This window comes from Leptopilina heterotoma, unplaced genomic scaffold (genome assembly GCF_015476425.1).
Source record: "Leptopilina heterotoma isolate Lh14 unplaced genomic scaffold, ASM1547642v1 Lhet_89, whole genome shotgun sequence".
Lineage (NCBI taxonomy): Eukaryota > Metazoa > Arthropoda > Insecta > Hymenoptera > Figitidae > Leptopilina > Leptopilina heterotoma.
Window position 1 is genome coordinate 822829 of NW_025111192.1, and position 15850 is coordinate 838678.

A 15850-nucleotide genomic window follows, 5' to 3' on the forward strand; every position below is an offset into this window, starting at 1 on the left:
AGTTGACACATCCAGATACATGGATATCACAGCCATATTATATTGAAAAATACGGGATATCCATAGTTAAGGTTGCTGCATCCATATTCTATGGCTGGCTGTATATTGTTGAAGCAGCAAAAGATCTATGGTTGGGTGATCCATAGTAATGGAAATGGGAAACAAAAAATTGGAATCACTCAATTAATTAAATTCCATGTCACTTGAGATATTTCATACACATTTTTGTTAATTGATACACACCACTTATTGAATAACCGCATATTAACGAAATAAATTATTAACCGATGGGGGAGACACGAACCCTAGACCTAACGCATACTAAACACTAACGCTATCCACTTCACTATACACACAACTACAATATCTGAGCATATAATATTCCTTATATATACTCTACACATATTTCATGAAAATGAATTTACATAAACACTAATAGACAATAACGATAATAAATAATAAACAATTATAACACTATTTATACACAATAAACTCACAACGCGATTATATAGACGTGACAGGAAACCGACGCGACGGACAAATTGAGACGACCATTTTTAAATGGATGCCATGATAATGAATTGCGCGCAACATGTATCGAAATTTTGAACTAACTATGGATCTCCCAACCAAAGTTTATATGGATGAGGCAGCCATATGTGAAAATCCATAGCATGAATTGTAAGCCCAACCATGCCTATGGATATCACATCCATATTTGATTCAACAATATAATATGGCTCCCTCATCCATTGAATATGGAATGTGCTTCTATTCTGAAAGTTGTCTCTTCCATTGAATTGGATAACACAACAATATTCTGCTCAACAATATTTTTATGGATATCTCTTCCAGACCTTTTCTTTCCGTGTAGTTATAGAGATAATACGGCACGGTAAAATCCTGTTAATGCCATTGCAAATTTTAAAAAAGTGTTTAATTGTTCTTTTTAGGTTGATATACATAATGGTGCGTAATTATATATGTAAAACAAAGCTTATTGACCAAGCAATTGGTAGTTGTCTGAAGATTTGGGGTTCACAAAACTCTGATTAGAACTCATAGAACTTTCAATTTAAAAGAACCAAATTTCTTTTGAAACATAAAAGTCTTGTAGTTTAATAGTTTTTAGGTTTTGAAAAAATTGGTTTCAGGGTTTTTTATCGAACACTATTGGGGGCTCGCAGAACTCTCATCAGAACTCTTAGAACTCTAAATTTAACAAAAAAATGAATTTTTTTGAAACTTTAAAGTATTGTAATTCAGTAGTTTTTGGGTCTTAAGAAAATTGTTACCTATTATAGTTATTTTATCGAACAGTATTGGGGGCTCACAGAAATCTGATTAGAACTCATAGAACTTTCAATTGAAAAAAAAAATTTCTTTTAAAACATAAAAGTCTTGTAGTTTTGTAGTTTTTAGGTTTTGAAAAAATTGTTATAAGAGTTTTTTATTGATCTAGATGGGGGGCTAACGGAACTCTAATTTGAACTTTTGTAACGTAACATTTTAGATTTTTTGAAAAATTCTCGTGTTTTCAATTATTTTTTTATGACTTCGGATTATCAGAACTATTCGAATAAAATGTAGGGAACTCTAGAACTCTATTAAAACAACTAAAAACTCTAATTATAAATCCACTTTTTCAATAGTGGGGGACTGCGTGAAGTTGGCCCCCTATTATGAAAAAACTTATTTTTTACTATTTAATCGCCGGAACTATTTCTAAAAACTATCAGGAACTCTAGAACTATTGAAGAAATGTTTTTTATAAATAAATAATTAATAAACAAATTTTGAATTGTGTTAATCTTTGAGCACTAATTAAGCACTAAATAATAGGCTAATTGTAAATATTCTGTTGGCGTTTTTAACGTGTTTTTCGTTATGGTCCGGCCAGCGGATCGCTGAGTTAGTAATAAGCTAATAAGTTAGTTTTTTAAATAAATAATTAATAAACAAATTTTGAATTGTGTTCATCTTTGAGCACTAATTGAGCACTAAATAATATGCTATTGATAACTATTTTGTTGGCGTTTTTAATGTGTTTTTCGTAATGGTGCGGATAGCGGTTCGCTCACTCATTTGAATAAGTTTTTCTTTTAAATAAATAATTAATAAAAAAAATTTTTTATTTTGTTAATCTGCGAACACTATTTGAGCACTAAATTATAGGCTAAGAAAACGAATTATAAAACGAATTTAAAACATTTTTAACGTGTTCACTCCTTCGAAGAAATGTTTTTTATAAATAAATAATTAATAAACAATTTTTTATTGTGTTAATATTTAAGCACTAATTGAGCACTAAATTTTAGAGTATTGATAAATATTTTGTTGTGATTTTTGACGTGTCTGTCGTAATGGTGCGGTTGGCGGATTAGTCACTCAATCGAAGAATTTTTTTTTTTAAATAAATAATTAATTAAAAAATTTTTTATTTTGTTAATCTTTGAGCACTAATTGAGCACTAAATAATAGGCTATCGATAAATATTTTGTTGGTGTTTTTATTGCGTTTTTCGTTATGGTCTGGCTAACGGATTACTCACTCATTCAAAAAAAATTTTTTTTTTTAAATAAATAATTAATAAAAAAAATTTTTATTTTGTTAATCTTTGAGCACTAATTGAGCACTAAATAATAGGCTATTTATAAATATTCTGTTGGCGTTTTTAAAGCGTTTTTCGTTATGGTCTGGCCAGCGGAACGTTCACTCAGCAGAACCATTGTTTTTTTTAAATAAACATTGAGCACTAAATTCGGCAATATGGTACAAAAATAGCACTAATTGAGCACTAATTAATGGTATAATTTAAATTCATTTTTATGAAAGTGGTTCGGCCAGCTTCACAGACCTTTTAAAATGAAATGCGCGGAGGGACTCTACTGTTGATTGTACGAAAGCTTTTCACTTCAAAACCCTTTGACTTGAAAGAAAATAAGTCAGGGTCGAAAGTGCCTTTCACTCGAGGAAAATAAAATTCAGGGTCGGCTTGTAGTTTCTGCTTCATGATTATTTATTTTATTCTCATTAAATCGCACTTTGTGAGCATTTTTTTTTTTAATCAACACTTTTTTCGTAATTTTTTTTTTCTTTTCAATTATTGTGAGAAATGAAAAATTAACTGTACATGGATGTTAATAGTTATATTTATGATTACTAGCGTTATATTTATATAAAGATTGAAAAAGCACGGAAATATTTAGTGCCTACATTTTTCTTGATTGTCTGTTGTAATTTCTTGGATTAAAGGAAAGAAATTTTTTTTTTTAATTCTACCTACAATGTATATTTATGTGATAATAAATATTTATGTAATATTTATGTAATAAATTATCACTGTTTTCTTGATAGTATCAAATTGATTTTAGTAGATCAAATTGATGGCAAAAATTTGAATCAATTTTTTATTTTTGATCCACATTTTTGGTGGACTTTGGTTGCATTTTGATACTATTAAGTTAACAATGATAATAATACTATAATAATGCCATAATAATACCATTTTTATGGTACATTTTTTTTTTGTTAAACGAAACTTGAAAAATAGAGCCGACCCTGATATGTTAAATATTTTACCTTAAATATTTAGAAAATAATTTTCGCGATAATGCAATATATACATTTTTTTTAAATAACTGATAGTAAAGTAAATTATTATTATGTAAGTTATTGTTAATAATTCCTTTTTTTTACTACTCGATTGTTTTGTTTGATAACAATTCCTGTAGATTGATATTTGATTAAACATTTTCTACAATGTTTCTTTTATTCTTAGACAAAATAAAACTTTGTATGTAATTTTTTTTTCACCAGTTTCTTTTCTTAAGATCATTGTTCATTTTGTCGATTACAATTGTTGATTGATATTATATTCTATAGCAAGCGTTCGTTCCCTCCGATATTGTAAACAAAAAAATATAATTCATATACGATATCACAGTCAAATAGACTATATAGTCAATATATAGTCACTTTAATTCAAAATTACTTTGAAATTATTTTAAATTATTTAAAATTAATCAAAATTATTCAAACTTATTTAAAATTATTTAAAATCTTATTTACAATCAATTTCAAAAATATAAATTATTCAAATGTAAATTGATAAAAAATTATCATTAAAAGCAAAGTAATTTTTAATTTTACTTTAACTAGCCGAGAAAATTCACTAAAAAGAAAAATTATTTTAAAAAACAGATTATTTTTCTATTACCAAATAAATATTTACTTGAATCAATAAATTTTTATTTAAATCAAATTTTCAACTTGAAATATCAAATAAAAATTTCAATTTCAACTTGAAATATAAAATGAAATATAAAATGAAATATAAAATATAAAAATGAAATATAAAATGAAATAAATTTTCAAAAGAAAAAAAAATTAACATTAATGATAGAAATTATTATAATTAACATAAAAAACACACCAGAAACTCTTCTATTAAAACTCACAACTACGTTTTCAACTGACTTCAGAGATGTTGCTATTCCAAAACACATTTTATACATTCTGATCACTATTATTTCTATGCTCATCACGATTTTTTATTTCAAGCCTATGTATATATTTTAACGCATAAAGCAAAAACAGAAAACAATTGAAAAACTCCACTGTCTTTGTTGTGGGTTTTTTTTTCTACGAAAGAAGCTTTTTAGTAAATTAATATAAAAAAAAATAATTAAAAAAAAAATAGATATCTTTGCACACTGGTCGTTCGTGCAATTCTATTTACAATTCAGTCACCCAAAATAGTGTTCAAAAATTTTTCACATCTTTACAGACTATTTGTTGTTTCGCGATGTCGTAAAAGCCTGTATAGTACATTCACAACTCGCACAAATTAAATGATGTGGGTCGCAAAATAGTGTATGCTTAATTATTTCTTTTTTTTAATTTTATAATTTATTTGTTTCACGAAATCTCAAAGTTTTTAACGTTCGAATGAATGAAATTTATTTATTCTTTTTCAAATTAAATTTTTATTTAAAAATAATTTTGCCATTTTTCGTTTCTTTTTCAAATTAAATTTTTATTTAAAAATAATTTTGCCATTTTTCGTTTCTTTTTCAAATTAAATTTTTATTTAAAAATAATTTTTTCATTTTTCGTTTCTTTTTCAAATTAAATTTTTATTTAAAAATAATTTTTTTATTTTTCGTTTCTTTTTCAAATTAAATTTTTATTTAAAAACAATTTTTGTCAGTAGCAAAAAAAAAAATTAATTAAAGCTTCTAAACGTAAATTTGAGTATTTTATTTTTATTGCAATCAGAAATTTATAAAAATTTTTATGAAAAAATATTTTGTTCACTTGAACGTTTAAAATTTGTGGATTTTATGTTCCACAAAATCTAAACGTTCAAATGAAGGAAATTTTTTGCAATTTTTCCAACTTTTTCCAAAATTACCGACTTTTATAAAAAGAAATACCAAAATTAATAAATTAGAATCTTTATAATTTTTTTTTTTTAATATTTGACTTAATATTATTCCTAAAAAATAAAATTTGTAATTTTTCTATAGTTTTGAATTTTCAAATGAACGAAAAAATTTTTTCTTAAATATTTTTTTTTAAATTATAGTGAAATGGAAGAAAAATTTTAGTTTTGCTAATTTAGTGAAATTTGTATAGCTGTTCCAGTTAGAACTATTCTTTTTAGTGAGTAAGAAAATGCTCTTTATTTGAACGTTTGAAATGTTAGGATAAAAAATTAAAGAAGAAATAAATAAATTTCCTTCATTAGAAAGTTCAGAACCTTAGAAAGTTAGGAGCATTATTATTTTTTAATTTTTCCAAATATTTATCTCAAGAACAAAAATATTTTTTGATAAAAAAATATTTTTTTTTTCTGTTATTAAAAAAAGATTTGGAAAATATTCTAAAGACAATAAGTTAAAAATAATTTAAATACAATTAATTTAAAGACAATAATTTCAATAAATGTCGAACACGTCGCGAAGAAAAAAACTTAAGAAGCGAAATTTTATAGGTTATGTTTTGTTTTAGATAAAAAAAACATAAAGTAGGTTAAATCTCAATTCAAACTAATTTTATTTTAACCTTTATTACATTTAAAGATTTCAAAAAAAATTATTTTTACTTTTAAACAATTAAAAACGAATTTTTTATTCAATGTGAAAAGATGACAAACATAATCTTAAAGATTTTTCTTATTAGGTTCCTTTTCTCGCGATGCGTCATTTCTTTTAATTTATTTTTGACTCTGTTAAATCAGTTAATTATTTTTTATTACAAGAAGCACTATTTTACGACAATATTCAAATTAAAAATGTAAATAAATATTACTTTTGTTTAAATATTGCATATATATACTGTGTATACATTTTAGTATATAATATACAAAATTGTAACTTGTCTTGCGATTTTCGAACATTATATTTATATTATATGCATTCGAATTATAAATAAATAAATGTTAATCTAAATAAATAAATGTATATAATATAGTAAAATAAATAAATTATATAATAAAGTGAAAACAAAAAGAAAATATACGAATATAATATTTGTATATTTATTTATATATACACATATTTATTTATATATAAATATTTATTTATTTATATAAAATGAATGTGTTATATATTTTTTCCTATTAAATTACGACTTTGGCGAGCTTATGAGAATGGAAATGAAACAGAAAGAGAAAACAATGATAGAAGAAAAAGAAAGGTCACGTGTAGGCTCAATTTATCAACTCGTTATACCGGCGTCTTTGGCAATTTCCGGCGCGTCGGCGATGAGGGTGTTTTATCCGTATCTGTGTCTGTAAAAAAACGTACTTTGTCAAAAACACACGGTTCCTTTTCTCCTGCTTAGAAATTTAAATATTTAATCTAGATTGAGTTCTTTTAGCAGTTACCAAAAAAAACGAGGTTATTTACATTAATGAAATATTCATTCTCTTGCCTAGTGATGAAAAAAAAGGAAAATAAATACCAAAAATCTGTTTTTTGAAAACAAATTCTAAAATATTCTATTGTAAGAAAAAAGTTGTCAAATTAAAACAATAGATTTTCGAATCAAAGACTTAGGGTATTAAAATAAAACAAAATTTGACAATTATTATTTTACTGTGTAATAAATTTATTTAACATTGAATTAAAAAATTGTTTTCTAACAAAGAGGTTGACCAAATAGAAAATAAATTCTCACCTGCTTGTAAATTAAGGTTCCCAGCAGATTTCACACCATCATCAAGTGAATCTCCAGAACTGTGTTGAAAATATAATCGAAACATATAAAAAAATACTTTTCCGAAAAATTACTAAAAAAAAATATTTTCTATCATATTTTCTTGTTTTCCATTCGAAAATATAAAAATTCGGAAAATTTCTAATATGATTTTTCCTTCGCATACGATTTCGTATATACATAACACTGGAAGAAAATATAATCAGATACTAAATATAGTTTTTGAACTCACGTGTCTGTGCCCTGTTCAACAACGAGTTCCGCTACGTCACTGCTTCTGTCGATTATTTGCGCTACATCTTTAAAATTTCGATCGACTAGCGACACTCCAGACCATTCAAGAATCTGAAATGTAAAATTCAAGGGCTGTTGAGAAAACGAACGGTTTCCAATCTTGGGAAATCTATTGCTTCAAAGAACGGTTGCTTATATGAATAGAAATCATGATCGGATCTTTTATTCTAAGAATCAGGATGAGGAGAGGCTCTCTTGGAGAGAATGGGATATATATATATATTTTTGACTGTATCCTCATATATTTCCCATTTGTTTTTTCATGAATAATATAAGAGAGCAACAAATAAACTTGAGCTTTTTCTATGTATTTTCATAGAGGTTTTTTTCGTCTTCGGCAATGATAATAAAAAAATAAAAAAAATAATTTTTCATATGTATATGGGTTTTTCTATTTTTAATAGTAAAATTTATTTTCAAATAGTCAAAAGAAGGTAAAAATAAAAATACATTTAAAAATAATTGTAGTTTCAGTAGAAAATTGTATTTTAACTCAGACAAGCTGAACAGACACACTAAAACTGTGATTTCAGTAGTAAAACATATTTTTAGTCAGACTATATAAAATATTTAAAAATCGAAATATGTAAAAAAAATTTTTAGTTTCAGTAGTAAAACTTATTTTAAGTCAGACAGAACAAATAAGAAATAAAAAAGAAATAAGAAAAAATAAGAAACCGTATTAGTCTATTTTTAATAGTAAAATTGATTTTAATTCTGACAAGGCGATTAAAAACCGTGTAATTGTAATTTCAGTAGTAAAACTCATTTTAAGTCAGACATATAGTCATTAAAAATATATTTAATATTAGCATTGCTTTAGTTTCAGTAGTAAAAATTATTTTCAGTCAGACAAAACGATTAAAATCCGTATTGTTCTAGTTTCAGTAGTAAAATTTATTTGAAGTCAGACAAGTCGATTAAAATCCGTATAGTTGTATTTTTATTAGTAGAACATATTTTTAATCCGACAATAACGAATAAAAATCAAAATATATAAAAATTAATTTTAGATTCAGTAGTAAAACTTATTTTAAGCCAGACAAAGCAATTAAAAGACGTAAAATTTGTAGTTTCAGTAGTAAAACTTATTTTCACTCAGACAAAAATAGTTATAAAAGTAACTATTTGTACTTTCAGTAGTAAAACTTATTTTCAGTCAGACAAGACAATTATAAACCATGTAATTCAAGTTTCAGTAGTAAAATTGATTTTAAGTCAGACAAAGCAATTAAAAGACGTGAAAATTGTAGTTTCAGTAGTAAGACTTATTTTCACTGAGACAAAAATATTTATAAATGTAAATATTTGTAAAATAATTCCAGTTTCAGTAGTAAAACTTATTTTCACTCAGACAAAAGTTGTGATAAATTTAAATATTTCTAAAATAATTCCAGTTTTAGTAGTAAAACTTATTTTAAGTCAAACAAAACAATTACTAACTATATATTATTTTAGTTTCAGTAGCAAATTTTTTTTAAGTAAGACAAGGCGATTCAAAACCATGTATTTGTATTTTCAGTAGTAAAATTTATTTTAAGTCAGACAAGTCGATTAAAATCCTTATAGTCGTAGTTTTAGTAGCAGAAAATATTTTTAATCCCACAAAAACAAATAAAAATCAACAAATATAAGAATTATTTTTAGTTTCAGTAGTAAAACTTATTTTAAGTCAGAAAAAACAATTAAAACTGTTTTATTTTAGTTTCAGTAGTAAAATCGATTTTATGTCAGACAAAACGATTAAAAACTGTTTACTTGTAGTTTCAGTAGTAAAATTGATTTTAAGTCAGACAAGGTAATTAAAAACTGTTTAATTGTAGTTTTAGTAGTAAAATTTACCTTAAGTCAGACAAGGTGATTAAAAATATATTTAATTGCAAAATAATTGTAATTTCAGTATTAAAACAAATTTTCAGCCAGACAAATACAGTTAAAAATCGAAATATATGAAAAATAATTTTAGTTTCAGTAGTAAAATTGATTTTAAGTTAGAAAAGACGATTAAGAGCCGTATATAATTGTAGTTTCAGTAGTAAAATTTAATTGTAGTTTTAGTAGTAAAAATTATTTTAAGTGAGACAAGTGGATTAAAATCTTTACAATTGTAGTTTCAGTAGTAAACGAATTTTTAGTCAGACAAAAAATGGTAAAAATCAGAATGTGTTAAAAATAAGTTGAGATTAAGTAGTAAAATTGATTTTAAGTCAGACAAGGCAATTTAAAATCTTTTAACTCTGGTTTCAGTAGTAAAATTTATTTTATGTCAGACATGACATTAAAAACCGTATTATTTTAGTTTTAAAATGGAAAAAATGATTTTAGGTCAGACAAGTCGATGATAAGTGTAGGAATTATTTTATTTTTAGTAGTAAAATTGAATTAAACATATTTTATAATTGAATTGAACATAATTTTTATTGAATTAAACTTATTATTATCCGAATGTAATGATAATAGAAAAGTAATAATAATTTTTTTTTAATTAATAAAGTTTAAATAATAAGAAACAAATTTTCCCTTTATTAATCACTTTTCGTGAATGCAGACGTGGGAAGTAGTATTTTGTATAATACATTTCAAGTTAGCATTGCTCTTTATGCTTGGAAAATTTCATTGTAATATTATTACTTTTAAAGAAGAAAGTAGAGGAGGAGAGAGGGAGAGGAGTGAAATTTATCAAAACTTTAGCATAACGAGAAACTTTTTCCATTCTTAAGAATCGCTTTTAGATGAGAATCACGCAAGCATCGGAAGCTGTAAAGTTTTTGGGATTCGTACGTTGATCTCATACTAATAATAACTTTATAACTTAAAACACTTTTCTAACGATTAGCAATCTGGATTTTAAATATTCTAACATTCCCTATAAAGTTTTCAACTTTTAAATATGAATGAAATTTATTTCTTTTTCAAATTCAAATTTTATTATATTATAATTCTTGTTGAGCAAAAGTTGAAAAATAAATTATATTGTTTAAAAAATGTTTAATTTACGATTTTTTTTTATACTAGTTAAAAAGATTGAGTCGAATAATTTTTTAAGCCAAATTTTACCAGTTTGTCAATTTTATTTATTAATGTGGACGTTTCGGCAGAAAAAATAATTTTTTTCCTATGTATGGGTAAAAATTATTTATTATAAAAAAAGATAATTTTCTATGATAAAAAATTCCATTTTCTAAAAGATGGATTTTTTTAGAGTTGTTCAAAAATTTGATTGCACGTCAAACAATTTTGTTACATAAAATTCGATAGGTACATATAGAGAAACCGCAAATAAAACATAGAAAAAAAAGTTCTCAAAGTGAGTAGAAAATTCCGCTCAACAATTACTTTTAGATTTTGTTTTCATTAAATAAATATCCATCTACAAATAAAAGGTTTTTTTTTGGCTTTATTGACGAATATTTTAATTGAAAGATAACTTTTAATTTTCATATTTTAATTGAAATTATATCTCTACAAATGAAACATATAATAGAAAAAAGAATTTTAAACTTTATTTTGTTTTCTTGTGCGCACGTTGAAATGGTTTAAAAAATCACATTAAAAAATAAATATAAAAGAGGAAAATCCTCCAAACTAGATAAAAATACTGTAACTTCCATAAAAGGAAAAAATTATGTGAAAGAAGTAAGTAGTAAAACTGATTTTAAGTCAGACAAGACGGTTAAAAACAGTTTAATTGTAGTTTTAGTAGTAAAATTTATTTTAAGTCAGACAAGGCAATTAGAATTTTTAAAATTGCATTTTCAGTAGTGAAACTTATTTTTAGTCAGACAAAGGCTGCTAAAAAGAAAATATATAAAAAAAATTCTTAGTTTCAGTAGTAAAAATTATTTTAACTCAGACCTAGCGGTGAAAAATCTCTTAATTGTAGTTTCAGTAAATATAAGGAAAATCCTGTAAATTTGACTAGAATACTTATTTGAATACAATCGCTAAAAAATTCTTTTAACCATTTTTTTTGGAGGTTATACTGAAGCATTGTATTTTGCCCCCAGGTTATGAATAGGTAAGCAAAAAGTGTAGATTTCCTCTTCCTTTATCGTAATTCTATATAAAAAACAAGAAAAATAATTTAAAAACTCTTTTTTTTCTCGAATAAATAATGAAGTCTTAGTTGTAATATTTGTAGGTATATTGTAATGTATGTGTATGTGAATAAAAGACGTTATCTGTCATCTTCTTTCCACTTTACATATAAAAAGTATATTTTTCCCTAGCGGTGAAATAACATTATTCGGAAAAAAAAAGTTTTTTCTTTATCTCAAAATGAAAAAAACAAGTTTTCGATAAGAGAGAAACAAACCATTTTTGCATAATTATGTACGATTTTACTCTCCAGGCATATAGGGAGTCTATATAGAGTATAGTAGTAAGGCTTTTGATATGTTAAAACACACAGATTGCTTTCCATGCTAGATAACTTTTTCCTTTGATGAAAATTCGAGTTTGAGCCACAGTTACATTACATTTCTAACTGAGAAAGTACTAATGATTTTTCCTTGAAAGTGCGTTGTTATTTTCATTAATTGTTATGAACTTATAAAACTTTTTTACAAAAATGCAATCAAGCAAAATATATTTTATTAAAAAGAAATTAAAAGAAAACTGGGTGTAATTTTTGTTGAGTGTAAAATTAGGCAATTATTGTTAATCGAGATTAAACGTGGCGCTATCTGTGAATTAGAAATAATTAAACTTTCAGTGGTAAAATTAATTTTAAGTCAGTCAATGTGATAAAAAACCATGTAATTGAAATTACAGTAGTAAACCTTATATTAAAGTCAGACAAGGTGATTAAAAACCGTGAAGTTTTAGTTTCAGTAGTAAAAATTATTTTAAGTCAGACAACTCGATTAAAATTCGTATGGTTGTAGTTTCAGTAGTAAAACTGGTTGTAAGTCAGATAAGACGATTAAAAACACAGAAATTCTACTTCTGAAAGTAAAATTTATTTTTTGTCGAACAAAAGCAGTAAAAAATAATAATACAATAAAAATAATTGTAGTTTTAGTAGAAAAATTTATTTTAAGTCAGACAAGGCTATCAGTAATTACAGGGTTGCCACAAATATTTAATTTTTTTCCCTGACTTTTCCCTGATTTCCGGACAAAATTTTAACTTTTTCCCTGACCCTAAAGAATATTCTGATTCACTATAAAAATGATTAGATACTCAAAAAAATGTTCTATTACATTACTTTTAAAAGTAGTGAAATTTCTCAAAAAGATTCTATTATTAAAAAAAATGTAATAAAATTCGTTCCAAGAATTCAATTATTTTCATAAATAATAAATTGATTATTCGGAAATTCATTTTTAAATCAATTTTGATTAGAAAATTCTAGAAGAATTCAATTATTGAAATTAAAAAATAAATAATTTATTGAATAGTTAAATGTTTGTTAAAATTGAATTTTCATAAAGAATTTTATCAACAAATTTTCAAGTAATTAAATTCTTTTGAAAAATTTTAAATAACATTTTTAAGAATAATTACATTTTTTGAAGAACTCGATTAAAATTGTATCGAAAATTATTAAAATCCTGCGATGAGTTTTATTATTTATGAAAATAATTAAAATTCTCCTAAAAATTTCATTAAAATTTTTCTAAAACATTCGAGTTTCGGAGAAGAATTTTATTATTTATAAAGAGACTTGAAATTTTGACAAGAATTTTTTTTTATTTTTGAACTTAATTGAATTTCTGCGTAGAATTTTATTACTTCTGAAAATAATTTAATTCTTCCAACGAAGTTTATTCAAGTTTATAAAAATAACTGAATTTCTGTGACGAATCTTATTATTTATATAAATAATTGAATTCTTGCTACGAATTTTATTCAAGTTTATAAAAATAATTGAATTCTTGAAAAGAACTTTGTTAAATTTTTCTTTAAGAATTGAATTCTTGCGACGAATTTTATAAAAATCTTTTTAAATAATTGATATTTTTTGAAAAATTTTATGAAACTTTGTATTTCAAATAATTGAATTCCTGTAAAAATTTTATTACTTATGAAAATAATTGAATTATTTCGAAGAAATTTATTAAAAATTTTGTAAAAAATTGAATTCCCGTGAAATTTTGCTAAAAATTTTATTAAAATTTTTAAAAATAATTAAATTTCGAAGAAATTATTATTTGTGTAAAGATAATTGAAATTTTTACGACAATTTTATTATTTATAAAGATAATTGAATTTCTGGAATCATTTGTAACTTTTCCAAAATTCAATTTTTTTTTAGTATTTTTAACTAAAATTCTTCTATCAATCTAGTATTTATGAAAATTGTAAAAATTATTCATTAAATAATTTATAAGTCATCATTTTATGATAGTTCTTGAAAAATTAAGTTATTTAAAAAGAAATTATTGTCAGAAATAGAAAAAATTGTAGGTTTTGTATTAAAATTCGTGGTAATTTCATAGTTTAAGAGGCAAACAAAAAAACATCAAAAATCATAGTTTTCTCATGAATTTTAAAAATTCAATTTTTTTTCAGTACTTTCACTAAAAATCCCTGACTTTTCCCTAATTTTCCTGACCAATTTTACTTTCCCTGACTCTTCCCTGAATTCCTTGACTTCCGTGACCTGTGGCAACCCTGAATTAATAATAAAATATATTTTCTATCAGACGAAAGCAAATTTACATGGTTTTTAATTTTAATCTCGTTGTCCAGCATAAAATCAATTTTACTACTAAAACTAAAATTATTTTTTACATATTTTGATTATAAGTTGTTATTGTCTGACTAAAAATAAATTTTACTACTGAAAACGATTAAAATCCGTGTAATTGTATAGTTTTAGTAGTAAAACATTTTTATTCAGACTAAAACAGTTATAAATTACATTATATATAAAGTATTTTCAGTTTTAGTTGTAAAATTGATTTCAATTTAGACAAAAAGATTTGAAACTATAAAATTCTGGTTTCAGTAGTAGAATTTATTTTAAGTCAGACAAGACGATTAAAAACCAATAAATTCTAGTTTCAGTAGTAAAATTTATTTGACGTCAGACAAGATCATTAAAAATCGTATAATTGTAGTTTCAGTAGTAAAATTTATTTTAAGTTAGACAAGACGACTACTGAAACTATAATTAAACGGTTTTGAATCACTTATTGTCTGACTTAAAATAAACTGAACTACTGGAACTATAATTAAACGGTTCTTAAGCAGTTTGTCTAACCTAAAATTAAGTTTACTACTAAAACAAAATTGTTTTTTAAAAAATAATTTTAGTTTTAGTAGGAAAACTTATTATCTGTTAGGCAAGATGATTTAAAATCGTTTAATTTCAGTTTCAGTAGTAAAAATTATTTTAAGTCAGACAAGGTGATTAAAAACCATTGAATTGTAATTTCAGGAGTAAAATTTACCTTATGTCAAATAATAATTACTTGAAAAGATCAACTGAAGTATTATTAAATATAATAATAAGAACGTTTCGGTCAAATTGACCCAGTGTGTTAACAACGAGAAGAAAAATAATTGTCAACCGAAGATTATATTATTCAATTAGATTTTAATTCCACTTTGTTTAATTTTCCCACATTAAATAAATAAACATAGGTGTAATAATTTAGTTGTTTGTAAAAAAAAATTAAATGTGTAATTTAGTTTTCTAATCTTAGTTATTTATATACATATGTACGAGGAAAATGAGTAGCGGAAGATCTCTTTTGATAAGTGATTGCTTTGCAAAGATATTATGGAAATTAAACATAAACAAGGGTGATTCCAGTGTCTTGGGATCGATTTTTCCCAGAGGCTATGTGTTGTACTACAAGTGAATTTATCTTCAAAATCTATATCTTAAAACTCTGATTTTTTCTTTACTCTCCCTCTTCGAAATGCACATCCGTGTGAAACAAGGTTTTAAAATGCCTTAGGTGTGTCTAAAGAAAAATTTAAGAAAAAATTCCTCAAAACTTGATTAATTCGAAATGTAATTAATTCCCTATTTTCTTATATATATTATTCGGAAAAAAAAATTATAACCTACCTTATCACCAGCTTGCAGTCCAGCTTTCTCTGCAGGACCCCCGGGTGAAATCAACAGGATTTGGGCAAACAAATGGCCGTCCGACCCAACCTTTCCACCTACAACTCTCATTCCAAAACCTTGAGCTGAAACAGAAAACCGGAAATTGGTTTCAAGCCACCTGTCGTAATTCTTGCAGGATTTATATATATAGAGACTAACGTGCGCCATCTCTTTTCTCCTTTGAAACATTTTCCAAAAATTTAAATCAAACTCTGATAGCAATCTATTATATGCTTTTTATTTCCATTGTTATTGAGCGCGTGT

The 15850-nt window shown here is 24.6% G+C and overlaps 1 protein-coding gene across 8 annotated transcripts in view; it reads right to left on the reverse strand.

Moving 5' to 3' along the window:
* LOC122511654 (regulating synaptic membrane exocytosis protein 2) overlaps nucleotides 1-15850 on the reverse strand; it is a 192339-nt gene that overhangs the window by 53168 nt on the left and 123321 nt on the right. For all 8 annotated transcript variants that reach the window (XR_006302543.1, XR_006302545.1, XR_006302544.1 and 5 more), the window contains exons 11-14: nucleotides 15545-15669; nucleotides 7457-7569; nucleotides 7186-7244; nucleotides 6738-6796 (exon numbers count right to left, since the gene is read on the reverse strand). Coding sequence is in view for 4 of the 8 variants with exons in the window: in XM_043627047.1 (XP_043482982.1) it covers nucleotides 6738-6796; nucleotides 7186-7244; nucleotides 7457-7569; nucleotides 15545-15669 (356 nt within the window). In the remaining 4 variants the exon portion in view is untranslated. The remainder of the gene's footprint in view (nucleotides 1-6737; nucleotides 6797-7185; nucleotides 7245-7456; nucleotides 7570-15544; nucleotides 15670-15850) is intronic.